General features: G+C 53.5%; 1 protein-coding gene across 1 annotated transcript in view; it reads right to left on the bottom strand.

Annotated features, from left to right (window-relative positions):
• Window positions 1-25,793, bottom strand: part of KIRREL3 (kirre like nephrin family adhesion molecule 3) — a 185,796-nt gene that overhangs the window by 35,023 nt on the left and 124,980 nt on the right. Inside the window, exon 5 of the mRNA XM_040630644.1 lies at window positions 6,762-6,919. Coding sequence (XP_040486578.1) covers window positions 6,762-6,919 — 158 coding nt within the window. The remainder of the gene's footprint in view (window positions 1-6,761; window positions 6,920-25,793) is intronic.

The raw sequence follows: 25,793 nt of genomic DNA, 5'->3' as shown, positions 1-25,793 counted from the left end.
GTGGGATAAGGGTTTTCAGCTCAGCCTCAGGGCCAGGAGCTAAACTAGAGGCCAGCAGATAGGGGCTGCGGGGATGTGTGGTTTAGTCCCAAGCCAAGCCAGAGTGGAGGGAGGGGCAGCCCTACCACAGTAATGGTTCTGGACTCTTCAGCAGACTTCACGTGTCTATAAATAGCCAAGCGCTAATAAGAACAATTTCCTGGATGGAAATAAGACCTGGGGTAGGGTGGAGGGAGGGGGGAGGTGGGGAGGTAGGTCAGTATGGTTCTTCCTCATCCCCTTTTCTTTACTTTTACACTGTACTAACAAGAACATTTACATTAAGTTTGACTCTGCCAGGCACCTCTCCAACTGATCTGCTCCCCACCTGGTGGAAGGGAGCAGGGCTGCCAGGGTGCTGGCGGGAGGGGAGCGGGGAGGCCCGGGCTCCTAATTAGGCCCTCTGACTGCTTCCCTTCCTCCTGCGCCTCCGAATGATGATTAATGACATATTTACTGTGTCCGGGCATGTGCTTTTCTGGGAAATAAAAATTCTGGTTCAAGTTGTTTGTTCCACCTAATTAGAGAAAAGGGAGATGTGTTCATTAACCAAGGGGAGAGCAAGGGGAAGGCAGGCCTCGGCAGCTGGCCCGCCCTGGGAAGCTGAGCATCTCACCCTGGGCCCCAGCTCCCAGGGATCAGACACCCCCCCCCCCCAAGGTGTCCCCAGGGAGAGGCCCGTGTGCAGGGATGGTATAGGTAGGATGTTCCTGGGGAGAGCCAGGGAGGCGGGCCCACACAGCTGCACCGCCCCCCCCCCCAACCGTGGCCTCGTGGCCTGTCTGCTCTGTGGCCAGCGCTTGGCCTCCATCTGTCTTCTCAACCTACTTGCCCTTTTTCCTCAGTCCTTCCTGATCCTTGCTCCTCTTCTTTCTCTCCGCTCTTTTCCTTCATTCCCCTTTCACGAATCTCCCCAATCTCCCCTTTTCTCACATGCAAAGGAAGCCTTTGGACTTTGTGGCCTTGAAGGGACAGGCCAGGTGGAACGTTCTATCATTTGCAGGTTCTTGTCCCAGCCGGCTTTCCCCTCCTCTCCCAGCTTCTTCTCCCGGTTCTCCCTTCACTGAACTTGGCTCTGGGGACACACCTTGGGCGCCAGCCTCCCACCTCCTGCTCCAGAAACGTTCATTAGCATGCAAATCAGCTCAGGGAGGGTAAGTGGATTATTAATGGCAAGTCACTTTGTCTCTGAGGCCACCACCTCCAAGGCTTGGGGCAGCCCTTCCCCCAGTTTGGTGGTGAGGAGCGCACAGCCAAATCCCAGGACTCAGAGTCATCCACCCGGTGCACGTGACCCCAGTGCAGCTTCTGGGGCTCTAACCAGGACCCAGCCCACCTGTGTGCGGGGATTCGGGGCAGGAGCACCGGCACGGGACTGAGTATCCGAGCAGCAGCCTTCATGGCTGGCCTTCCTCGCCTCTGCCTGTGTGTGTCCACAGGCCTCCATCCACGCACGAACAGCTTCTCAGCTTTCCAGACTATCTCAGCGGCTGTGTGAGGTGTCTCTGAACCCTGCCTGTCCTGTGCAGCTTCCTGTGTCCCCAGCCGCACCGTGCTTTCCCTGAGGGCAGGCACTTGGCATTGAATTGCAGAGGCCTGGAGCTGGGGCCGGAGGCGGGAGGAGGGGGGCGGGGACAGCGTGTACCCTGTGTGCGGTTGTCCAGTGTGGGCAGCGGTGGCTGCTCAGCTCTTCCCGAAGCCCCCAAGGCCTCAGCTGGGCAGTGGAGAACCCAGAGGCTCCGCCAAGAGGCGGGCAGCCTGGTGACGGCTGTGTGGGAACCACAGGTGACCGGGATGGAGCGGGCGCGCTGTGTGGAGGTTGGAGGGAATGCGGTGGGTGGGTGCCCCAACCCAGGCGCTAAATCTGGGAAGCTCATTGATATGCAAACAGCCTGGAAAGCCCTTGAGTGAGGCCTGATTGCCTGGCAACAAGGCCTCCCTCTACTCCCTCCTCACTCACCTCCCCCACCTGCTGTGTCCTTTTTTTTTTTTTTATAGCTGCCTGGGGGATCCGTTAGGCCTCTCGTCACGTTGGCTAGAAGGAGGGCCATAAGAGAAGGTGCAGAACCCGCAGTGACATTTGCCCCAGACCCTGCATCTTCAGGGACCCCAGTCTTGCGCCCTGGGTGAGAATGGATGCCCTTCACAAGGAAGGCCATGGTGGGTGGCGGCTGTCCCGCTGGGTGGAGACTCTAGGCCCCTAAGGGAAACAGCTGGGAGGGCGGTGCTGGGGTGACTGGTGGGAAGGGAATACACAGTGGAAGGGGCTCGTGGAGGGAGCTGGGCCCCAGTGAGGGCCTTAAGGGGTGTTGTTCCAGAGTCCCTCTTAGCACGGGGCCCTATCGAGGCTCCTGGTCCTGGTGGTGGGTGCGTGGGAGGCCCCTTGGGCAGGCAGCGGCCTGAAGCTGGAGGGAGCAGAGAGGTAGGGCTGGAGAGTAAGGGGCTTCTGGGTAGATAGATATATGACTTGGTGGGGGGTGGTCCTAAGACCAAGCAACCGTCCTTCCCGCCCCCCTCCCCCATCAGAGTCAAGGCCCCATCCTGCCACCTGGCAGCTGTTGGGGAAGTAGCATATGGGGAGCAGGAAGCTGCCTCCCCAGGAAGGTTTCTCTCTGGGCTCAGCCCATCCTTGCTTCCTCCCTCTTCCCTAACCTGTCCTGCCTCTCCTGGTTTGCGTATCTGCTGGCTTTCCAGATGAATGCCACATGATCTCCATTCTGGTGCCAGGCGCAGAGAAGGTAGCCCGAGGCTGGGAGTGCAGGAAGAGAGGCCTTGCCACCAGCTCCCATGCTTCCGCAGCCAGACACCTGCTGGGAGTCCCAGCACTCACCCAAGTACCCCCGCCACCAGGGCTTTGGTGGTGGCGTGTTCAAGGAGGCGCCACAGCTTGTGCTGGGGGTGGGGGTGGGGGGCAAGGGACTTGGTCGTCCTCCGTGAAGCCATCCTCCGTCCTGCTGGCTCACCCTTCCCCTGCTGGCCACATGCTGAATAGCAGAAAGAAGGTTCCCTGAAACCAGGGCTGCTGGATGACCTCTGGGGAGGCTACCCAGATGGAGGTCTGAGAGGAGGGGCTCTGAGAGGAGGGGCTCTGAGAGGAGGGTCTAACACGACTGGCTGGTGCTCTGGCTCTCTGCCAAGGGCTTTCTGTACATCAGGCCTTTTAAGTCTCATAGCAACCCTACTGGGCATCTGTGGCTAACAGCAACCTGTTTTGCAGCTGGGGAAACTGAGGCAGAGAGACGAAGTTACCATAATACGTGATGGAGCCCTACAGTGACGCTGACATTCCCATCTAGGAAAGGGGAGAGCAAGGTGCACCCGGGGGCCTGAGAGGCTCACGTGAGGACCGGGCAGAGATCCCGCCGGCCAGGCACTCTTCTCATTCAAGCCTTACAGCTATCTTTTGAGGCAGGCACTGTTCTTGCTCCCACTGCATAGGTGGGGACACTGAGGCACTGCAAGGTTAGGTAGCTTACTTGCTGACCATCACAGAGCTGGAAGGCGGTGGAGCCTGGATTCGAGGTGAGACTGCCCAGCTCCGGGGTCCATGGGCTTAACCAGCACCATGGGACAAATACCGAGGGCTTCAGACCTCAGGGCTGTCAGGGCTGCCCCGGGCGATCTTTTCTGTGGACGCTGGGCTCTGCTTGACTGTGTGTGCCTTTGAGTGCTCTCTTGACCCTCTCTCTCTGTTTCAGCTGCTCATGCCTTGCCGCCCCCCCCTCCTCCAAGCAGAGTTGTCTGGGGCTGCTGGGCCTTCGGGTCATCAGAAGTGCCTGTGTGACTGGTCCTTGCAGTCCCGGGGAGGGAAGGGGAGGCAGAGGAGTGGGCTCTGATGGCCCCTAGAGCTGTTTCCACGTGACCACTGCGGGGTCAGCCACCCTTCTCTGGGTGCGCCAAGGCATAGGTTTGTAGCTTATAGGAGCTGGCAGGCACCTGCTCGGGACTGAGCTGTGTCCCCCCACCCCGAGTTCATATGGTGAAGCCCTGACCCCCAGTGTGACTAGGGCCAGGGATGTAGGGCCTTTAGGGAGGGTAATTAAGGTTAAATGAGGTCATAAGCGTGCTAAGGTGTCCTTCTAAGTAGAGGAAGAGATACCAGAGATCTGTCTGCCCGTACACGCAGAGGAAAGGCCATGCGGGGACACAGAGGGAAGGTACCGTCTGCCAGGAAGACAGATCTCACCAGAAACCAGCCCTGCTGGCAACTTGATCTGGGCCTTCCAGCCTCCAGAATGGTGAGAAATAGATGTCTGCCGTTTAAGCCCCTGGTCTGTAATATTTCGTTATGGCGGCCCAAGCCTACTCATACAGCATCTCACCCAACTCCTTTGTTTTACGGGAGAGGAAACTGAGGCCCAAGGAATGATTCTCCTGAGGTTCACAGAGCAGGGTCCGGAGCCCCGGCCCCTTGCTGCCCAGTGCCGTCACACTGGTTGTTGGCCTGCAGGGGTGTGAACAGGGCTGGGGGGCGGGGGGCAGACGGCGAGCATGGCCTCCAGCTCTGGTCTGCTGTGGCACCGGGCCAGGCTCTCGGAGGGGCTTCTCCGCATGGACACAACGTGCTAGGGCGAGGTGACCCCTGGACAGGCTCAGCAGGGTGACTCTGACCTTTCTCTTCACCAGATGGGGGTGTGTCCTCTACAGGATATAAACCTTGGCAGGGGCCAGGCTGGCCCAACTTCAGGGAGGGAATGGACAAATGCCCAGAGGGGAAGGAACACCCCTTGCCTTCCTTTTCATCCTTGTCTGAGTGATATATTCCCTCTGCTGTACTTTTGTATTTCATAATGCAACAGGAGTGGCTCCAGTCCGGGACGTGAGTGAGGGTTTTCTTTCTCAACGGGCAGCTTCCCCCTGGGTGGACTTGTGCCAGAGGGAAGGCATTTGTCCCGGGTTCTGGCACCAGGCTCTGGGTGGGGGCTGAGAAGGGGGTGCGGCCTTGATCAGCAGCCCTGGGGCTGACTCCTCGGCGGGGTGTCCGCTTTGGGCAGGAAGGACACACCCTCAGAGAAGCATCATTCTGGCCTTATAGCCCCCACTGGTGATGAAAGCCTTGCTTATCTTTTCAAGACCCAGGAAGAGGAGCTGGGGTGGGAGTGGGGAACAGGTCACACATCTCCCCACTTTCTGAAGCCAAGGAGAGCCACAGGGAGAGGAGAGCTGGGGATCTGGGGGCCTGGAGCTCCAGTTTCAGAGCCTGGGCGTGCTGGTTGGGCCTCTTAGCAGCTGCCCCTCGGTCTAAAGCTGTACTGAGAGGAACACAGGAAGGAACGCAGCCCTGGCTGCCACGAGACTGTGGTTCGGGCCACTCCCCAACTGAGAAGGGCAGTCACTTCTCTTTCAGGCCTTGGTTTTCTATCTGTAGATCAAGGGAACCGGACCAGCCATCCTCCACGGTCCTGTTCATCTTTAAAGGCTCTGTGGTATATAAACGCTGTCTGGGACTCTATTTACAATTTCCTTGAGTGGAGTTTGGTGGGGGCGGCTTTAACCTGTACCTGGGATTTTATTTTTATTCAGGGAGGGTGAGGCCCGCAGATCCGGAGATGACTGCCATGAAGAAGGTCGTGTGTTACAGCTGCCAAGAGGAGGGGGCTCTCTGCTCTACATAGGGCCACAAGGGTATGCATCAGGGTTGGTCGGGATGCAGAGGGAGCAAGGGGAAAACGTGCTGCAAGCCTTTATCATGGTTCTCGTGGGAAAGAATGGACAAAGCAGGGTGAGCAGCTGAAAGGTTTTAGGATTGGGTGGTTTGAATAATTTCCACAAGCTCTAGGCTATAGGACTGATCTCCAGTTATCCAGTCCCCGGCCCTGAGGATTTAGGGTTGGAGGCTGGCACCTGGGATTTCTAGCTGGCTGAAAGGAGGTGGTGAGGGTCTGGGTGTAGGATGGTTTGCATATCAAAGGCATGTTCTCAGCACGTGGTTTGCCATCTCTAGGAATTAGCTAAGCCTGGGGGAGGCAGTCCCTCCTCCTCGGCAAGGCTTTGAGATGTCAAAGCATCATCAAATGTAGAAAATAAAAACCTACCTAATACAGGGGCCAGTTCAGGGCATTTCCGGCTCATGGTACCTTGTGTGAATTACAGAAAGGCACACCTGCAGGTGGGCACAGCAGGTGCAAGGCATGGTAAGGGATTATGGGCTGGATTTCCTGAGTCAGGCATCTTGGACAGGGAAGAACCTAAATGGCCTTACCCGGTAGCCCTGAAAAGTTGGGCACATTTAGCAAATAAAAATATAGCACATTCAGTTAAATCTGAATTTCGGATATACAGTGAATAATTTTTTAGTCTCAGTATGGCACATAATTATGCCCCATGCAATATTTGGGATATACTCATACTGAAATTCAGATTTAACTGGGTGTCCTGCATTTTATCTAGCAACCCTAGGCCCTGGCCACTTCTATCCCTGAGCTTCCTCCTCCGACCTTACTCTATTCTTGACCAAGCCCAGCAATTACCCCAGGAAAGAAGAGAGGAAAACAGTTACACAGTCGGCGAGACAGAAAAGGTCAGATAAATAGAAACATAGGATGAAAGGGAACAAGTGACATGGAATGAGAGAGAAAAAGACACAGAGAGGTAACAAAGAACGAGAGTCAAAAAGCACACACAGAGAGCAAGAGGGGCAGAGGTGGGGAAAGCTGGCCCTCCCCGCGAGGCCCCGCCCCTCCCCGCGCGGCCCCGCCCCTCCTCCTGCCCCCAGGCCTCACCTTGGAGTAGGTGGCCCCATTGATGACCTCTCCCTTCCGCAACCAGATGATGGAGGCCGCAGGCTTGGCGTTGTCTGCGTGGCAGGTGAGGTTGAGGGGGTCCCCCGCCCGCAGGCTGATCACAGGTCCCCCCAGGATGACCGGGTCATCAGGTGGCACTGAAGGGTGGGGAGGGGAGAGAGGAGTAGAGAGGTCAGACTGAGGGCGCTGCTCCCTCCGACAGGGCTGGCAGGCTGGGCTGGGTGGATTTTATGAAGCCGATGACAAACAATAATTATCATACTTTAATAAAATGTATAATCCCCTTGTATTATAACAATAATGGCAACAACAGCAATAATCCCTGACATATGCACTGCATGTTTATTTGCAGCTGATGTTCTTGCCATCATCTCATCCGACGCTCACGATGAGCCTGGGAGGGGACAGGGCAGGCATCATTAGCTCCGTTTCACAGATCAGATCGGGAAGCAAAGCTCCGCTGCTGAGATAATATCTGTACTTTCTTCCTTTTTAACTTCTCTCTCTCTTTTTTTTAAACAAAGCACTGTCACATCTGTTGTCTGATTTAATCCTTACAATGGTCTTGCAAGGTAAACATTATTGTTATCCCAATTACACAGATCTGGAAATCGAGGCTCAGCAGGATTAAGTGACTTGATCAAGGTCACTGGGGAATGGGCACCAGAGCCAGGGCTGCAAACCAGGGCCTCTGAGACCTGCAGCGCCCTGCCAGCCCCTGCCCTTGCAGGGTCAGGGGACAGGGGACAGACGAGCAACCTTGCAAGGCTGAGACAGTGTTTCAGAGGGCTGTGCGACCCCTGGCACCTCCTTAGCACTCGATTCTTCCAGAATGGCTCCAACTGCCTCATCCCAGAGTTAGGATGAATCCTACTGCCCACTTCTCCCACTGTATTTCACAGCAGGTGATTGGAGGCTCACGGCTCCCGAGAGATGGGCAGTGCCGTGGCGGGGAAGATGACCACGACAGTGGCTGCCTCTCCCACCCGACCCAGCGCAGGACCCAGTCCCTGGTGGACACTCCACAAACATTTGCCAAGTCCACGGGAGTCACCCCTTTGATCCCCTTGATGACCCTGGGATGTAGGTGGGCACTTAGGATGACGGATGACCATTACTTGGAGGAGAGGCCCAGAGAAGTTTAATGACGAGCCTAAGGTCATAGAACCTCTTCTGATGTTCGAGCTTAGGGACACATGGAGGGTCTCAGGCCTCTGTGGCTCCCTGCCTCTCCTCCCTGGACAAACAGACACACCACAGAAGCGGAAGGGCTCCTTGAGACCACCTGGGAAGTCCCTGGGCTTCCCCACCCCACCCTCAGGGAGGGGCTGGGTCAGTCAAGTCCGGAGGCCTGAGGAGGGCTGAGCTGCATGTTTGCTGAGTGAATAGATGAAGGGGAAATTGGGTGATGATGGGTTGGGGTCCTAGCACAAAAGGCCTTCTTTGCCCAGTTGCCAGGCAAAGTCCTTGCTTCTGTCCAGGCCCCATGCAAGCTTCTGCACGGTGGGATTGGGGAAGACAGCGGTGCCAGGCTGGTGCTGACCCAGCAGGCTGTGCCTTCCAGCCTCTGCCCCCCAGGGCCTCGCACCCACAACCTGCCTGGCTTCCCTCCCCTTCCCAGGCCTCCCCCAGCTGCCACTCTCCTAGTGCACCCAGGAGACTCCAGGAGGCTCTGGGGCCAGGTAAACACCGAAAGCAGCACCTTCAGCTACCGGCTGTCCCCGTTCCTTCCTGGCCTGGAGGAGGCCTGGTTCTGAACTATAGCCCAGTGAGTGCCAACCCCCAAGTTTCTATTTTCTGAGGAAAAACAAACCCTCGGGGCTTCCAAGATTCTATCAGCAGCCCCAGAACTCCACCGGAGATCCTGGCCCAGAGAGGCAGTTTGGTCTCATCCAACCCTGCCCAGCTTCCCCAGGGGGCTCCGGGCTCAGGCAGATGTTGCGTGTGGGCTGGACGATCAGGACGGCCCCCCCGCCCCCGCCCACCCCAAACTCCCTCATTAGTGCCAGAGGCTGCCTGGGTGCTGGTGTGGCCAGAGAGCAAAAGGGAGGCTAATGAAGGCTTTCCACAAAAGGGGGGTGGGTGTGACAGTTGCTGATGAGGGGAATTTTAGCTCTATGCAATGCTGGGCCCCTTCCAGCAGGGAGGGCCGGTGCTGGGGGTCTTGCCCCCCTTTCTTCTGTGGTGGCAGCTTTCTCTCCAGTAGGTGTCCAGGATGGAGGGGCTCCGGCTGGGCTTGAGAGCCAGAGAAGTTGGAAAGAACCATTCGAAGCTCCAGGAATAGGAGAAACACCAGGCCATCCTTGTCTATGGGACTCCCCAGTGAAGAGCCAGGGGGTGTGGTCTTGTGGAAAGTGCCCTAAATCAGAAGGTGAACTGGGGAAGGCTGTCCCTCCTCCTGGTTTTATTTCACCAGATACAAAACACGAGAGGACAACAGGAGATCTGGATAGTTCCTTCTGGTGCTGACATTTCTTGGGTCTGAGACAGTGCTTCCCAACCTTGGCTGCATATTATAATACTCTGGGGGAGATTTTAAAAATGCTGTTGGCAGGCCACACCCTGACCAAGTAAATTCCAATCTCTGGGGGTGGCCCCAAGCATCAGGAGAGTTCCAGAGCCTAAGCAGGTTTGAGAAGGAACTGTCTCTGGGCCTTTGCTCAGGTGCCTATCACACTGTGATCACAGCATAGAGCCCGAGGAGGTCTTTCTAGAAAGCGAATGCAGTGAGGGGCCAAGCTTCCTTCTTGCTGTTCTAGTCCTGTGTTTTGGAATATTGGATTAGAGGGAGCACAGAGGAGGGGAGAGGGGAGTGGGACGCTGCTTCATGAGTACCCAGGCGCGCACACACGCGCGCACACACACACACATCCATCCTCAGAATGGGTCCTGATTATATCTTCCTAAATAAGTGGTTATCATGCGGTTATTCATGTAGCTATGCATTATTGATTGGCCTTCGCCTCGCTGCACACCAGATGGGGTAGGAGGGGGTGCGGATGGGGCTGGGGTGTGCAGGGTGGGAGTGGGTGAGGGGGGAGGAGGTTTGAGGGCCATGAGGCTGAATAGAAATCAACAGTCACTCTTGGCAGCTGTAGCGTGGATGGAAGGGGGCGACTCATTACCTCTCCATTCAGACCCGGCCCCAGAGCTGGGGCTGCTGGATGTGGGGTGGGGGGAGGCGCGAGCAGCCCGAGCCTGGAGATGCATTATTCAAACATCACCCTCCCAGGATTGGTTATTATCCTGAACCACTATAGAGTTTGGTCTCCTAATTTTTAATCACAGGGAAGGTGGAAGCGTTAGCCTTTTGTGATTAATCCGGAGATAAAAATAGTTGACTGTTTTGGTGTTGTGCTGGTTGTCAGTCAAGAAGAAATGCATTAACTGTTGGGTGACTGACGCCGGAGGAAGCCCTGCGTGCTCCCCAGGCAGAGCCGGGCCCGGGAGCTGGACATTGGCCCGGGAGGCCACGGCTCTGCCTCAGACCGGCACGCGTGGCGCAAATTACCGCCCCCCAATCGTAGGGGTGCTTGGTCCTCGAGGTTTGCCCTCCTGTCATCCGGGAGCTGGGGGGCTCCCCTCGTGCTCTGCCCTGCAGACTGTGCCATGCACGTGTGTGTGCAACGCGGGGGCCCCGTCTCTCCCTGTGTGGGGGGCGAGGGGACTTGAGTGGCGAGGTGAGGTCGGGAGACCGAATCGAGTTCTGCATTGACAGAGAAGGAAACTGAGGCCAGAGAGCACAAATGCTGCCCAAAGTTACCAGTGGGTGAGGGCCGAGGAGGAGGGGGATGGGCTTGGGAAGCACGTCCTGGCTCCACAGGGAGGGAAAGCTTTCCTCTGTTTTCTGTACTAAGGTTCTTTACACCTTCGTAGGAAATAAAGAGATTCTCTGGCGAAAATCCGATGAAGCACCACCCAGCCCCACAGCTTTCCCTAAGAAGGGCTTCCATGATTAGAAGGCCTTGGGCTTCTGGACTAGAGCATACGCTGGGGTGACCATCTGACCGTCCTTCCCACAGGACACTGGCTGCAAGAGGGCAAAGTGGAGCTGGGGTCAGAGGGTGTCTGCCCTATTCTGGAATTGCTCGCAGGAAGCCTAGGCAGTAACGATAGTGTCAAGCTCATTGACTCGGTGGTCTTGGTTTGCTCGGTTGGCCAACCCTGCCAGAACAGGCTGGGAAAATTCCCTTGGTGCCAGGCCAAGGGCAGCATGTGGGGGCTTCCTCCGAAATCCAGTGGGTCACCTAAGGCTTCCGGGATTCCTCAGAGGCTCAGTCAGCCCAGGGGGTTGGTTTCCACAGATGGCCGATGGGACACCCCAGCCAACAAAGGCCAGCAGCAGGGACGTGGAGGGTCATGCTGCCCAATGGCTGCCAGAGGAGAGCAGGTCAGCCAGGCCACCTTCCTGCCCCTAGTGGACGGCAGAGCCCCTCACAGACGCTGAGCTCTTTGGAGGGCACTTCTGGGTCTCCACCTCACACACACTGCATTCTCTGGGAGCGGTGGAGAGAAACGTGACTCCAGGTGTGTCCTTGCTCTGTCCGACCCTGCCAGGGCTCACGTTCCATCTAGAACACAGTTCGACTCCTCCTAGCACCTGCCCCTTCAGCCCTAGGCTGCCTCTGCGACCGACTTCCTCCCCCCCTCCATGGGACCCTGCCCACTGCCTCTCTGTTTGCCCAACCAGCCAAGCTCACCCCCGGCCCAGGCCTGGCCCTGGCTCTTCTCTGCCTGCAGTCTCTATTCTGTATCCTTGTCCTGCCAGCTTCTTCCTGTCAAGGAGGGAGCAGCTGAAATGTCACATCCTCAGCGAGGCCTGGCCGCCCTGTGGAATAGCCCCCCCCTCCATTCCTCTCTGCGAGCTCCCCCCACTTTATTTTCTTTATCACCGGGTTCATTTATTGTTTGTCTCCCCTTATTACAAAGGAGGCTTCCTGACCACAAAGGACTTTGTCCGTCTTGGTCTTTGAGTGTTTCTGGGTCTGGATCGGTGCCTGGCGTACAGTAGGAGCGCAAGATTTGTTGAGTAAACAGAGGATTGCTGGGTAGGAGGTCTGTCATGGGCATTGATTTCTGGGGTCAGCACACACTCTGTGTGTGTGTGTGTATGTGTATGTGTGGTGGGGGTAGAGTTGGGAGTGGTGGATGAGTATTGGGGGGTGGCAAAGAGGGGGAGCCTGCCAGCCCTCTCTGGGACAGCAGTGCAGAAACTCTATCGTGTGACACTGGGGGACGGGCTGCTTCCTGCCCTTGCTGGAGAGGGCAGCCTGGGCTGGGAGGGCGTGGGGGTGGGAGTGGGGTGCTTCTCAGGCTGTTTGCAGGTAGCACTGTTCCTTCTGGTGGAGGAGGGAGCCCAGCCCGGTTCATCTGGCTCACAGGCTGCAGAGAAGGCTGGGCATGGTGACAGATCAGGAGGAGGCTGGCTGCTGGCACTGCCCTTCCTTGTGTTTCGGCATCGGTGTTCAGCCCCAGGCCCCAGGGACCCGGCTGGGGTTCACAGTGGGCTTAGTTCATGCTGGGAGTCCCAACGCGGATCCCACGGAGGCAGGACCCCCGGGAGCCGTCTGGGCTGCTCTTAAGCAGCCCATCCCTGTCTCTAGCTTCGGGCCTGCAGGCCAGCCAGCATTCAGCATTTCCTCCTTCCCTCCCTTCTTCCCGCCGGCCTTCATCCTTTCCTTCCTTCCATTCAGCCTCTTCCTTGTCACAACCTGAGCATAGAGTGGTTGAGGGATACCAAACACAGCCTGCCCTCGGGGAGCTGACGGGGAGACCTTTATGACTCAGAGCACGTGCCCAGGACGGGCCTGCAGCATCTGCATCACGGGGGAGCTTCCTTGGAAATGCAGACCCCTGGGCTCTACCCCAGGACCTCCCGAATCTGAACCGGCATTGAAAAAAAGATCCCGGGTAATTTGTATGCACAACAGCGTGTGAGGAGCACTGGTCCAGGGGGCTCCTAGAATAATCACGAACTGATGAGTGCTTTGAAGGAGAAGCTCATTGGACCATGAGAGCACACAGGGGGCCTTTGTCCCTTTGTTGGCGGCCTCTCCCTCCACGACTTCCTGGGACTTAAGTCAGAGAGAGGGTGTATGCTGCGTGCTGGAACGTGGGTTTGACGTCAGAGCCCAGCATGAACTTGTGCCACAGCAGGCTCTTTGCCCAGAGCATTTCTTGAACTTGGAATGCTGGAGTTCTCATTTCCCATCTTCTCCGGGGTCACTCTGCCCCTGCCTTCGAGACACCGCTAAGCTCGAGCCAAATGACCTTTGTCTTTGAGCCCGTAGCCTCCTGGGCACCCTTCTGTCTCGGAAGCGAGATAGTCTATGGAAGTGATCTGCAGATGCTTGTCTCTTCCCTAGGCTGCAACCTCACCCATCCTGGATCCCTGTCACCTGGCCTCGCGCCTGCCTCGCAGGGGATCCCCTGGATATGTTTGCTCAGTTGAATCTGGCTTGAGTCCATTACTTTACAAGCTGCATGACGGCAGACAAGTTCCCTAACCTGACCACCCCCGTCCTCTTATCTGGAAAGTGGGGTAATAAAGATACCTGCAGGATGATTATGAGGATTACTTTTATGATATGAAGAATGCAGAGAGAGCACTTTGTAAAGACTTATGCAGATATTGGTTATTTTGTCCAATTTTTAAGAATAACATTTAGTTTGGGTGCTATGTGAAAGACACCGTGCCAAAGGCCTTCTTATTTTATCCTCATTATCCTTCAAAACATGTACTATTGGGGGGCGTCTGGGTGGCACAGCAGTTGAGCGTCTGCCTTCGGCTCAGGGCGTGATCCCGGCATTATGGGATCAAGCCCCATGTCAGGCTCCTCTGCTATGAGCCTGCTTCTTCCTCTCCCACTCCCCCTGCTTGTGTTCCCTTTCTCGCTGGCTGTCTCTATTTCTGTCGAATAAATAAATAAATAAATAAATACAAAACAAAACAAAAAAACCCATGTACTATTGGGATCTCTATATTGGAGAGCAGGAAACAGGTTCAGAGAGGGCAAATCCCTTGGCTAAGGCAACACAGCAGATAAATGATACGGTTGGAATTCAGATCTTGGTGTGTTTGACCCCATAACATTATCCGCTAGGGTCAGGGCAGCCTACAGACCTACACGGGAAGCTGCAGTAACCTTTCAGAGCCCTTTCCACCAACCGTCCTGTCCTCATCATGGTCCTATATCCCCATGCTGATGTAGGATGGGTTTTGCCTCTGCCTGTGGCCTCCCCTCCCCAACCCAATTTCAGAGGGCTCTCGGGAGCACAGGCTTGGCTTGCAGTTGGTGCTTGAGAGGGGTCGGCTAGAGAGTAGATGAATGATTTTTGCTGTTCAGATCCACTCACTGCTCACTTTTTCCATTGTGCCCTGTTGTCAGGTTCTGGGCCACCGGTAACCCCCCCCCTCCCGTTTCCTCGCTCCCCGTGATGCGCCACCTCATGGCCAAAGTGCAGAACTGCAGGACGTCCACACAGGACTGGGGATGTGTGGGCTTTTGCAGAACTGCTTCTCAGTGCCAGTTCAACTTACATTCAGAAAATTTGTACTGATCACTCACTAGGTGCCAGGCCCAGTGTGAAGCCCTGGGAATTCAGGGCTCCTGCCCTGGTGGAAAGATGGACAGTAAAAACGAATATGTAACGTAATGTTGGGTTGATCAAATATAATGCTGATAAGCACTAAGAAGAAAATAAGACCAGGTGAGGCATAGCTAGATCCTAAATTGGCCTCCAGGATGCCCTTCTGGTTTTCTCCTGTCCTTCCTGGATGTGCCTTTCTGTCTTTTTCCCACCCTTAACTGTTGGTCTTGCCAAGGGTTTGCTCTTGCCTGGCCCTTGCCGTTCTACGCACTGTCTAGGGAGAAGCACATCACTTTCCTGCGGAACTCAGCCGACATCTGTGTGCAGACAAATCCCCAAAATGCATGGTCCCCACTTTGGGGAATGGCATCACCATTTAGTTAGCAAAGCCAGAAATTGGCAAGTCTTTCTGCATTCTACTCTCCTTCATCCTGCATTGCTAACTGTCCTGGTGAATTCTCTGAAATACCTTTCACGTCTGTTTCTCTCTTTCCATTCCCGACAGTCTTCCTGGCTCAGGCCCTCAGCATTTCTTGCTTGGATTATAATACTTAACCCCTCTCCCCATGCTCCACACTGTCCCCAGAGTGATCTTTACAAATGTCTAGTCATCCACCCCATTCGCCCACCCATTCACTTGCCATTTGCTGAATATCTAGCATTCCTTTGTTTAAAATCATTCAAAGAGGGGCATCTGGGGGGCCCAGTCAGTTAAGGGTTTGCCTTTAGCTCAGGTCATGATCCCAGGGTCCTGGGATTGAGTCCCACATCAGGTTCCTTGCTCAGTGGGCAGCCTGCTTCTCCCTCTCCCTCTGCCTGCCACTCCCCCTGCTAGTGTTCTCTCTCTATCAGTTAAATAAAATAAAAATCTAAAAAAAAAAAAAAAAAAGCATTCAAAGGTCCCCCACTGCCATCTGGACAAAGTCTGAACTTCTTTGCTCCTGCCAACCTCTCCAGCCTCATTTTTCACCCATTTTTAACTAAAATTCCTCTTGTGAATAAGAATGACCTGCAATTCTTGGAATAAGTCACTCTTCTCCAATTGTCCCGCTCCCTTTGTTTGGCTAACTTGAAGGTCAAGCCATTTGGGTTCAAATGCTGGGTCCCTTATTAGCTTGTGGTCCTGGGCAAGTTGCATAGCCTCTCTGGGCTTCAGTTTCCTCATCTGTAAAATAGGGAATATAATGAAGCCAGATTCACGGTGTAGTTGCCAGGATCAGGTGAGATGCAGTGTGGCAGGGCACTTTATAAACAGTCCAACGTTGCATGAATGGGGTACATTGTTGGTTCTCCAAGCAGACAGAGCTCATTCCCTTGAAAGATGATGGCAGAGTGCTTGGGGCTTAGAAGTCTGGTGCTCTGTCGCCTTGGAAAATTAGAGGTCACCAGGCACTGGGTGAAGACCCTGATGCCCACCCCCCCCAGGGTAATCCCATGCTGCTTTGCCTGGCTTGGCTACTCCTCCCTCCTGTCCCCCCCCCCCATTCTGTGCCCATGAGGGTGAGGCCACTCCTGCTAATTGGCTACAAAGGCATGTAGGAGCCCAGCTGACCCCATATGGTGCAGAGATGAGCCATCTCAGCTGAGCTCAGCCACACCACTGACTTCAGTAAATCCCGAAGTTGTGGGTGGTTTGTTACACAGCAGAAGCTAACTGATACATTCAGTAGTAACGTACTGCCTGGCTTGCTCCTACAAGACTGTCCAAATGAAGCCTTGTCTCTCCAGCTTCTTCTCTCATACTTTAGTTGGACTGGTCCATTCACCTCTCCACAAGGACAGCCTGCCCTTTTAGAACTAGTTGCTTTTGCTTGTGAAGTTCCCTCTGGAAGGAAATATCCTTACTCTGAGTCTTAACTGGCTGGAATCCCAGCCTCTCTCCAATTAGCTCAAAGGCTACCTTTGCCTTGTTAACTCTTGGTCATTCTCTAAGGCTTGGGTTAGTGTTACCCCCTCTAAGAAGTCCCCTCCTGACTTAGCCCCCACCTCTCACTAGTCCTAGGGCCATAGGCCACCTCCATGAGCCATGGCTGTTGCCTGTCCCAATGGCTGTGAGGTCCTTAAGGCCAGTCCTTATTAGGTTCTTTTTTCCATTCCCGTGTTTAGTATCCAGCCTATAGTGAGAGCTAGGGCAATACTTGTTGACAGGGGGGCGCCTGGGTGGCACAGCGGTTAAGCGTCTGCCTTCGGCTCAGGGCGTGATCCCGGTGTTATGGGATCGAGCCCCACATCAGGCTCCTCTGCTGTGAGCCTGCTTCTTCCTCTCCCACTCCCCCTGCTTGTGTTCCCTCTCTCGCTGGCTGTCTCTATCTCTGTCAAATAAATAAATAAAATCTTTTAAAAAAAAAGTACTTGCTGACAGGTGCCTGACCTGGCTGCGTTGGAAGCAAATTTCCCCTTTCTCGCTAGCACTGTGCTTGTACCTTTTACACCGGTGCTCACCGCAGTCTGCGTTACATTTATTTGTGGACCTGTTTCAGGTTCCCTACCACTCCAGAGGAGGAGTCTTGATGCCTGGTGCATTTTCCCTGCCACCTAGCACATTACCTTGGACACCATAATACGAAAACAATAAAAATGATGGGTACTAGCTAATGCTGATGGATACAGGGCTTACAATCCTTCCAGAACTTACAATACTTCTAGAACTCTTCTAGTACTTTGGAAGTAATCATTCAAGCCTCACAGCAACCTTGTATAAGGTAGATACAATTATTATGCATATTTTACAAATGTGGAAACTGAGGCACCAGCTCATCTCAGAGGTCCCCTGATTCCAGGGACCTGAAAAGGTTCAGGACACCGGGAAGCCCACCTCTCCCTTGGAGCTCCTGATGTGCAGGGGAGAAGAAGGGAGGCAGAGTGCTTGGCTCGGCTCCTGGCTCCCGGCTCTTGGCTGCACGACTGGGGGCAAATCGCTTAATTCTCTTTGCAAGATATTGTCTAGGTCATAGATATTATAGTATCTGTTTCATTGCTGATTAAATGAGTTGCTCCAAGTGCCTTGTTTCAAAGCTTGGCACACAGTATGTGTGAGCTCTTGATACCATTGTCATAGTTCAGTAACTCACTCCACGTGGAAACAGAGAGCCGCACGTTGCACAGGAAATAGCTTGTTTCAATCCCTTGTTCTGTACTTGCTCTGTGCCCCCGGCCTCGGCCTCCCTAGATGTCATGGTCAGCACCTTGCCTCCTGATGACACCACAGTGATGACGAGGAGGTTAGAGGCCAAAAGGCCTCATGGAGACAGATGGGGATGGGCAGGGGACCCTCTAGGGAGGAGAGGGCTACTGTGGTGGGGTGAGGGCAGGGGAGACAGATGCTGGCGGGGGCCGAGTCAAACCGAGTCACGTGTTTCCCCCCTCAAATTAGGAAGGGTGAGCCTTCTGTTTATTTCAAATTAAACCCAGAAAGAAGGTCGGAGCCATCTCATCAGTGAGGGGCTTTTGCAAGGAGATGATGTTTCATTAATACTGAGCAGAAAATAAGTCTCAGGATGTAATAAGAGCAGAGGGAGGGAAGGCTGGTGCGGAGGGGGAGGGCAGCAGACAGCAGGCTCCATGCACACAGAAGTGCGTGTGTACGTGTGTGCATGCATGCATACATGTGTACATGTGTGTGCATGTGTGTGAGTGTGTGTGTGTGTGTGTGTCCACAGGGATGCCTGGCACTGGGTGATGGTGGGTGATGTGTGACTGGTGAGTGGACAGTCAGCGTGGCAGGCGTGAGGTGGCCCTGTCAGTGGCCAGAGGGAGAAGCCACCAGGGAAAGGGCATCCCGTGAGAGCAGCAGCAAAAGGAACAGTGTGCAGTGGGGGAGTGTGCAGTAGGACTGTTGGGCACAAGCAGGGGCAGGAGAGGAAGACAAGCCGAGGGTGTGGGTATCCTCCTTGGGCCACCTGGGATGTGGGTCATCCTGCCAAGGAAGGGACTTGCTCCTTTCCCAGCTCACAAGGCAAGGGGAGCCCCCCTTCTCCGTGTGCTTGCGGGAAGCACGGGCGTGTGGCTGCCTCGCCATGTCTGGCAAATCTCTCCAGCTAGTTCTGACCTTGTCTTGATTTTGGGGTTCACCTGCTCACTATGGCTGGGTCTGGGGGAGAAACCTATCATGGCAGCATGGGCTGCCATTTACATGTTTAAACCTCACAGTAGCTTCATGCTGTGGGCCCTCGAATATCCTCATTGTAAGGATGGAGAAACTGAGGCACAGAGGCCCATTCACTTGGGACCAGTTACGCAACTCATAAGTGGGCCCTGTGAGCCCAGAGGCCCAGTCCTAACCTCAGTGCTGTGTGGCTGCTTATGAATGAGCACTCTCTCTGTGCCTTCTGTCCCTTTCACAGCTTCAAGGCAGCCATCCTGACCCAGCAAGAGGCTAGTGGGACTCAGGAGTGTCCAAACCGGTCCCATAAATAGAAAGCAGAACTGATATGGTTGGTTTTGCTACGGGCTCCCATCTGGCAAATCAGCCTCCTCGAGGAGCTGTGTGGCTTTCGCTAAGGAGGGAAATGAGGCCAGGAGGAAGCCTTCCTACCAGTACCTGCAGCCTCAGAAGTAATCACAGAAATAGAGGGGTGCGGGAGAAAGGGTCACCTCATTAAGGGATTTACAAAATCAACAGAAGAAAATCCAATAATTGGCTTTTAAAATGAGAGATTCGGAATGCCGCTTTGGCGTGATGAAAACGTGCCTGTGGTTCCATGTCACCATGGGTTGGAGCAGCCAGGGGAAGGCTGGGGGAGGAGACGAGAAGTGACAGGGACAAAGTCCAGGGAGGGGAACACATAGGGAAAGACAGGCAAAGGGCAGAAGAGACAGAGCCGAGACGTGCAAGCCACCTGCTCAGGAAAGAGATGAATGTGAGGAGACAAAAGATGCTGTCCCTTGCCACCGAGGCCGCTGCCACCAGACGGCAGCATGCCAAGCAAGGAGAAGAGCAAAGGGCTTTCTCTAGGCCTCTTGCCACCAAATGCAGTGCAGGGAATCCCAGAAAACCACGAAATGTACCTTGCAAATTTATGCAAATTTACCAAATCTGCTAGTTGCCAAAATCCTAAGAGGAATGTTGGTCTTTTTTCTGATCAGAACCTGTTTTTGAAAAAGCACAAGCCTCTAGCCTCTAAATCTGAAAAAGGGCAACACTTTAAGAATTCATTACAAAAAGTTGTCTTAATGCTCATCTACAGTTTAGCATTATAGATGTTTTGGAAATCTCCTATCTTCCTGTTTTTTTACACACACACAGAGACCACGTTTCTCCTCTGAAGGTGGTGAGCATTGCATTTCATTTTCTATAGAGAGGGTACATTTTATGGGTGACTGTTCACAATCTTTCGGGATGCTGCCATGGAAGACAGAAAAAGTCTGTTGCCTCTTTGCGACTCCAGGGCATTGCTTGGAGAAATCTGGCTGTGTGTGGCTTCTGGGCAGCTCGGGGGTGGTGGTGGTGGGGGGGTTGTTGTGAGTTGGGGTCCAGTAAGCCCACTCTGAGGTAGAGATCTGAGGACGTTTAGTGCGGAGGGCTCTCTGGACCAGCCCCTAATGGGAGTGATGGAGGCCAGACCGGCTAGAGCAGCACTGTGAAGGTCTCAGCAGATCCTACGGGAGCTGGGGCTCTGGGACGGCCCTTAAGGATGTCTTCTTCTGGGCTGGCCTTACACTCTGTGGGGGCTGGTCATCGGAAGGGGGCTCCCTCCCTTTAGTCACAGGTGGTCCCCAGAGAGAGACTCAGCAGAGCTGGCCATCTCTGACACTCTGGCAGCTAGGGAATGAGCCCTCCTCTTCTTCTGTCCTGAAGGGGGAAGGGGAATCTGGGTGAAACATCATGGCGTCCACTGCAGGGGTGATACTCATAGGAGGTGGGGGCATGGCCTCTTCTCTGAGTGTCCCCTTTTTCTCATCACTATTGTGATGGGGCTGGGGGGTGGTTTTGGCACCAAAGTGCTCTGTATCAGAACACAGCCCCTCAGGAGAAGAGCTTGGGTAGCTGGCATAGAGGAGATGATGAGCCCTCTTCTGTGCTCTGGTTCACCAGGGCAGGGAAGGACTTCTGGTTATCCCCAGAGCCAGTGTTTGCAAGTGTTCGGGGCCACCCAACTCTTACGTCTCCGGCCCCAGGGGAGCAATGTGTGTGGGGTGAGGAAAGAGCACAGTCTTAGCTCTCAGACGGAGCTGGGAACTGTGTGACGGGGTGACCTTGGACACGTTTCTAAATCTTCCCGAGCTCTAGTTTCCTCATCTGTAAAGTGGAGCTAAATGGGCCTCGCATAGTGCAGGACTGAAGGAGACAATGTTCGAACAGAGCTGGGACATAGCAGGTACTCGAAGTGGTAACCGCAAGCCAGGTCTGCAAGAAGGTGAATGGTGCTGAGAAGGCCCAAAGCCTTCTCTCCTGTTAAATGGGTTGTTCCCATGAGTCAAGGCAGAGGGTCAAGAAAGCTCAATCAAATATACGATTTGCAAATATTTTCTCCCCTTCTGTAGGTTGCCTTTTCCTTTTGTTGATGGTTTCCTTTGCTATGTAGTCCCACTTAATGTGTTTTTGCTTTTTTACTTGTGCTTTCGGTGTCTTACCCAGGAAACTGCGGTCAAGACAATGCTAAGGAGCTTTTCCCCTATGTTTTGTTCTAGGACTTTTAGGGCTTCAAGTCTTGTGTTTAAGTATTTAATCCATTTCGAGTTCGTTTTTGTGAGTGGTGTAAATGCGGGCCCAATTTCATTTTTCTGCCCTGTGTTTATCCCGTTCTCCCAACACTACTCATTGAAGAGACTGTCCTTTCCCCATTGAGTTTCCTTGGCTCCCCCGTAAAGTATCAGTTGACCGTATATGCATGGGGTTATTTCTGGGCTTTCTACTCTGTTCCACTGATCCCTGTGTCTTTTTATACCAGGACCATACTGTTTTGATTACTATAGCTTTGGAGTATAGTTTGAAATCAGGAAGTGTGATGTCTCTGGCTATCTTCTTTCTCAGGATTGCTTTGGCTATCCGGGGTCTTTTGTGGTTCCGTGTAACCATTGGGATTTCTTTCTTTCTCATGCTGAGTAATATTCCATTGTATCTATAGATCCCATTTTCTTTATCCATTCAACCTTTGGCATCCTTCCCATGTCTTGGCTGCTGTGAATAATGCTGTCATGAACATGAGAGTACAGATATCTCCATGAGATCCTGATTTAAATTCCTTTGGATATATACCCAGAAGTGGAATTCCTGGATTGTACGGTAGTTTTATTTTTAATTTTTTGTGGAACCTCCGTGCTGTTTTCCACAGTGGTTGCACCAGTTTGCATTCCCACCGACAGCGCATGAGGGTTCTTTTCTCCATACCCTTGTCAACACTTGTTATCTCTTGTCTTTTGGGTGACAGCCATTCTAATAAGCGTGAGGTGATATCTCATGGTGGTTTTGGTTTGCATTTCCCTGATGATTAGTGATGTTGAGCACCTTTTTATATGGCCATTGGCCATTTGTAAGCTTTTTATTTCTGTTTTTTGTTTGTTTGTTTGTTTGTCTGTTTGTTTTTTAAGTAGGCTCCACACCCAGCATGGAGCCCAACACAGGGCTTGAACTCATGACCCTGAAATCAAGATCTGAACTGAGATCAAGAGTCAGCCCCTTAAGCAACTGACCCACCCAGGCGCCTCTGTATGTCTTCTTTAGAAAGCTGTCTATTCAGGTCCTCTGCGCATTGAAAAAAATTTTTTTTCTATCGAGTTGTATGAGTTCTTCATATGTTTTGGATACGGAGAATGAAGATTATATATATAGCAGAATATTACTCAGCCATGAGAAAGAAGGAAATCCTGCCATTTTCGACAGGATGAAACTGGAAGGTATTATGTTCAAGTGAAATAAGTCAGACAGAGAAAGACAAATCCTGTATGATGTCACTTATATGTGGGATCTAAAAAGAGCCAAACTCAGAGAGACAGTAGAGTGATTGTTACCAAGGGCTGGAGGGGGGGAAATGGGGAGATATTGGTCAAAGGGGACTAACTTCCAGTTACTAACAGGTTCTGGGGAATCTCATGTACAGAGTGGTGATTATAACTAATAATACTGTATTATATATTGGAATGGTGCTAAGAGAAAAGATCTTCCATATCCTTGCCACAAAAAAAGAAATGGCCATTATGTGATTGGTTGGAGCTGTTAGCTAATGCAGGGGTACTCGTCATTTCCTGGTATGCTAAATGTACCAAATCAATACACTGTATACCTTAAACTTACACAATGTTTATAGAAGTCAATTACATCTCCATAAAGCTCAAGTGGGATGCTAATATGTGATACAGGAGAAACAACACAGAAAGAGCCCGGGTCTCCTGTAGACAGTGGCCTTGAATGACCTTATCAGATCTGCCCAGGATGCCATAGAGGGCACATAAGTTGTGACAGGGTACAAGACTGGGCAGGTGGGGGCGGGGGGGGGGTACTGGCCTGGAATGGAGAAAGGTGCTCCTCAGAGTTTCCTAATCTTTCCGCTTAACAACGGGAGTAGTTACAAACCTCCTGGGTGCCAGCCGCTGTGCTAGGTTCTCTCCCCAGAGTTAGCCCATTGTGTAGTTACCCTCACATCCCTAGAAAGTGTGGGGGGGTGCTGCTCTGTCTTCCTGGAATGCCTGTCCCTTCCTTTCTGACTCGTGGACACCTATGTGACCTTCAGGGTTTGCGGAAACGCCTCCTCCAGACCCCATTGGACTATGACTGAGCGTCTGCAGGGCAGTGTTGCCTCTGTGTGTCTGGGGTCCAGCACGGTGCCTCAGCCTGTACTCAAGGTGGGAGCCGAGCTGGGTGGGAGCCTCCCCTCCCCTTCAGTCCTGCTGCATGGGATTCGTGGGTGGCTGGTGGAGGAGCCGAGCTGGGCTGACTTCCTGTGGGGAGCAGCCCTGTCATATTCCTCCTTGTCCTTCCTGTCCCAGCTGAGAGCTTGCAGAGAGCTGGCGCTCAACAGATGAGCACAGAATACATGAGAGAAGAGTAAGAAGAGAAAGAAGAGATGCCCAGTGAAGGGGGTACAGGCAGGAAAAACTATGGGGATGCTTTGAGAGGAGGCAGATCTAGAAAACACTAATAACCACTATGATGTATTGAGTACCTACTATGTTCCCACATAGTAGGTCCCGCTGGCACTCCATGTTGGACTCACGGGCCAGTTTCGGGAGATACTGCGATTGGGGCTCATAAGGACATTGCTTGTTTGGAGATGGCGAAAGGCATTTGAATCACCGAGTTTGGGACCCAGGGCAGCTGGTATCCCTGGGCTTTGCTGAGACCTCAGACAAGTCTCTTACCCTCTGTGCTCCCCACTGTCCACCTTCAATCACCCCTCTGTCTAGGCTAGTGACACTTGGATCCTTAATCACCTCCCTTCTTTGTGCCATCTCTCCTCCCAGGCTCCCCTTCCCCTTTGATGAGCAATTGACTCGTCGTGGAAAGTGTTCTGTGCACAGCGGTTGCTCTATACAAAGAGATGGGGCAGCACTGAGTCGCTGTGGGTGTCCTGGTATCAGCCTGAGTCAGAATATACGGGTTTCAGCTCAGATCTGCATCTCTGTCACGGTGCAGCAGGCTGGGGTGGAAGGGCTGCATATATTGGTCCAGATGCAAATGTGTCGCTCAGGAATAGCCCATTAGCTGCTCTGAGGAGTGGATGGGGTAAGGTCTTCATTGCTCGTTTGAGGTGAAATGTATTGGTTGTGTCTTAGAGCCAGTCAGCTCCCTGTGATGGGCATTAATGCTCGTGGCCAGAGGCGTGGATAACCCAAATCTGGTAGGTAATTGAAAATACCATTTGCATTTGACTTTGGAATGCATGGCGTGTGAGCGTGTGTGCGCTGGGGGGAAGGGGAGGAAAGGCAGCTGTACTTGTGAGTATGTTTATTTCCGACTCCCATTAGGGCTAATTTGCATTTACTGGACATGATCACTGGGAGAGGCTGGCGGAGCGTACTCAGCACGAAGCGTTTCTCCGCCTGTACTTGTTCACGAGGCCGGCCGCTGGGTTCCACAGGTACTCGGCATTGCTGAGGGCTGACACGCTGCCTCAGTGACCATGCCCACAGGCCGGGGATGCTGTGCTGTGTCCGGAAGCAGACCTGGGGCTGCTTGGTGGCCTCCCCAGTTACTACCTGCATGGCCTTGGGACCTTTAATTAGTTCTCCGAGCCTGCGTTTTCATCATAACACAGGAGAAGTAATACCGCTTACTCTGAGTGGTCGGTGGGCTGATTCTGGGAGATGGAATTCTATGAACCCTCTGCCCCCACCTCACCTCCCAAAGAATGGTCCTGCCTCTTCCCTCCCCTGCCAGGTGGTAGTTTGGGGCTCCAACAGGCCAGGCAAAGGCAGGAATAGTCCTTGTGGTCAGACAGGAGGACCTCTGGAGTCAGAGCTGGGGCAGAGATGGCCATTTGCTCTTCAGGAAGCAGGCGGTGCAGAAGACTGAATAATTCACAGCCCACCTTCCCAGAGAGGGGTTTTACAGAAGAGGAGGGCATGGTCTCTCCTTGCGGAATGGGGAGGGGGCTCTGTCTGGATTTTGTGTCCACTCCAGAGTCTAAAGGAGGCCTAAGTGGAGAGAAAGGAGGGCTTCAGATCATCGTGAAACTGGAGTCCCAAAGATGGGACTTGAGTCTCAGGGCCACCGCTTTCCAGCTGTGTTTACCTGGGCAAGTTTCACCTCTCCAAGCCTCAGTGTTCACATCTATAAAGTGGGCACAACAGTAAATATTGTCAGAGAGTCATGAAGGCCCAGAGAAGATGAGCGAGCTTGTAAACACAGAGCTCTGACATCAGGCATCCGAATTACGGTGAGGGCTGAGGAAGGGGTAATGCCGGCTCTGAGGGGGGCTGCTTAAGTGTGGGTGAATGGGGGTATTTCTTCACTTCTCCTACTTCTCTACAGGGGGGGGGTCGGGGAGAAAGCCCTCTCTTCCTGCAAGGCTGGCTGAGAACTAATTCAAGGCCATATTACTCCAGCTAAAGGCTGCCACATGGTTCCCTGTTCTGCTTGGGGCTCAGCTGTTTGGCTCCTGTGTTGTTTGCCTCTCCAGTCAAGGTCTGCGGCAGGTAAGGAGGCCATCGGGAGCACCTGCACATATCCATTCCCAGAGCAAAGACCCAGCTGTCTCAGCATGGGCCGGGAGGAGGCTGTCGGGGTGGAAGGCCCTCAGAGCTGTTCCGATCCCATACACCTCCCTTATTCGACCGATAAAGGAGTTGGTCCCCAGAAGGTGAGTGACGTGCTCCAGGCAAAAGAGCAAGTTATCACCTCTCCAGGCGTGCTGCGGCACTGATTTGTTTTCTTCAGAAAGAATGATTTCAGAATCCAGACTTAGAGTTTCTTGTCTTCAATGAGCCAAATGGCCCCCATACTTGCTGGCCTGTTTCCTCAGGACTTATCAAGTACAAGGATAA

The sequence above is a fragment of the Ursus maritimus genome, unplaced genomic scaffold, assembly GCF_017311325.1.
Source record: "Ursus maritimus isolate PB19 unplaced genomic scaffold, ASM1731132v1 scaffold_16, whole genome shotgun sequence".
Classification (NCBI taxonomy): Eukaryota; Metazoa; Chordata; class Mammalia; order Carnivora; family Ursidae; genus Ursus; species Ursus maritimus.
Note: the sequence above shows the minus strand (reverse complement) of the source record. Positions and strands in the feature narration are given on the sequence as shown.